Source organism: Bombus pyrosoma, linkage group LG11, assembly GCF_014825855.1.
Source record: "Bombus pyrosoma isolate SC7728 linkage group LG11, ASM1482585v1, whole genome shotgun sequence".
NCBI lineage: Eukaryota > Metazoa > Arthropoda > Insecta > Hymenoptera > Apidae > Bombus > Bombus pyrosoma.
In genome coordinates this window covers 15,263,733-15,265,269 of record NC_057780.1, presented here as the reverse complement: position 1 = coordinate 15,265,269, position 1,537 = coordinate 15,263,733, and the positions used below count along the sequence as shown (strand labels likewise).

The 1,537-nt window shown below is 29.0% G+C and overlaps 2 protein-coding genes across 3 annotated transcripts in view; one reads left to right on the top strand and one right to left on the bottom strand.

The window, feature by feature from the left end:
* LOC122572393 (40S ribosomal protein S6-like) overlaps positions 1–411 on the bottom strand; it is a 16,663-nt gene extending 16,252 nt beyond the window's left edge. Inside the window, exon 1 of one of the 2 annotated variants that reach the window (XM_043737315.1) lies at positions 280–411. In XM_043737315.1, the coding sequence (XP_043593250.1) occupies positions 280–285 (6 nt within the window). In that variant the 5' untranslated portion in view covers positions 286–411. Of the gene's footprint in view, positions 1–11; positions 30–279 lie in introns of those variants that run through there. The other variant, XM_043737317.1, reaches the window with a different exon arrangement.
* A 310-nt stretch (positions 412–721) lies between these two features.
* LOC122572397 (mediator of RNA polymerase II transcription subunit 21-like) lies at positions 722–1,525 on the top strand. Its single transcript, XM_043737322.1, has 2 exons — positions 722–751; positions 954–1,525. Exons 1-2 carry the CDS (start codon positions 722–724, stop codon positions 1,308–1,310), a joined length of 387 nt encoding a protein of 128 aa, XP_043593257.1. The 3' UTR covers positions 1,311–1,525.
* The last annotated feature ends 12 nt before the right edge of the window (positions 1,526–1,537 follow it).

Genomic DNA, 1,537 nt, shown 5'->3' with positions numbered 1-1,537 from the left:
GTTATGCTTACTTTCATAGTATAATAATGAAAATTGTAAATTTTAATGCTCTGAAGAAAATTTAAGTATTCCTCGTTTGAACATGACCTGCTTTTTGCTCTTTATAATGTCAAAGTTAAATAAAATGTGTCATATTTTAATATTGGTTAACCATACAGATAAATGAATGTTTCATAAATTAGATATATCTAAAATTATTTATAACATTTCAATAGATAGATTTGCATCGAAATAGTTCGTAATATTTGTTAGGTTTTGAAATTTACATTGGTCACGTACTTTCATTGTGACAAGTATCAAGCGATGCAGCAACCTATATAAACAGAAAGACCATATATCACACTAACGGGCACTGAGCATACATTATCTTCTTTTCGACAAGCATGAAACAGCACTGCGAGCTATAAACAGAAAGATCGGATGTCGCATTAGCGGACACTGCGTGCGTACTGTAAGTTCGTACACCGGATATCCGTTTTAGGTCCAATGAAATATTAAAGTGAAAATAACGACAAACAAAATCCTTACAAATCTGTAAACAAATCATATTAATATTTATATTTATATAGTAATTACAACATAAATTTTTAATGCTAAATTAGTTCATCAACGAATTATATTTCTCTGACAGACAGATGTGAAGAAAATTAATAACGTTTCTTTTATATATTTAAAACCATTAATGCGTACATATATATTCTATTACATAGAAAATATATATATGCAAGAAGAAACGTTATTGTTTCTTTGTGTTTAAAAGATAAGTAAATATCCAAATATTTTATCAAAACTATTATTTATATTGTTGTCTATTAGAAAGAATTAGTTTTTAGCTCCGGGATAGTTCTTTTACAAAATTGGAATTTCTGCTTGAGTACATGAGTAAATAACATTATTATAATAGATTGATCGTACCTCATGACGATATATGAATCATGGATAAATAAATCCAGAGTAGAATTGCAAAAGATATTAATATCTTGATAGAAAGTTTACCGAGTGAAGAGTCATCACAAGAACTACAAGTTGCAAGCCTTAGTCGTCTTGAACAAGAAAACCAAGAAGCTGGCGAACAACTAGAGGAAGTTGTAAAACAAGGAGAAGCACTTTTGCAAAGGATTCAAGCTGCTCTGCAAAAGATTGCTCAAAGTCAATTAGATATGCAAGATCCAGCATCTACGTCTATAATTAATATTAATCTTAACACTAACTCAACTTTTAAAGAAGAAAATGTAAGCTCTGTAAATACTGTATCTTCGAATAGCACACATCAATTGTCAGATCCTTCACCTAATTCTGTAAATCAATGATATATTTGTACTATAATTTGATTTTTTGACAAATTTATAAAGGAAATAAATTTTTCTAATAGTGTAAACGTCGTCAAAATATTAAAATTATTAAATAAATCTTAAAAACTGTTTCATATTTATAGATAGCAAACAATTAGTTATATGAAATGTCACGTCCCGCGCCCCGCGCGATCCGTAGCGCGAAAGTAAAATTGGTAATTTCTTTCAAATCAAGGTAATTTAAA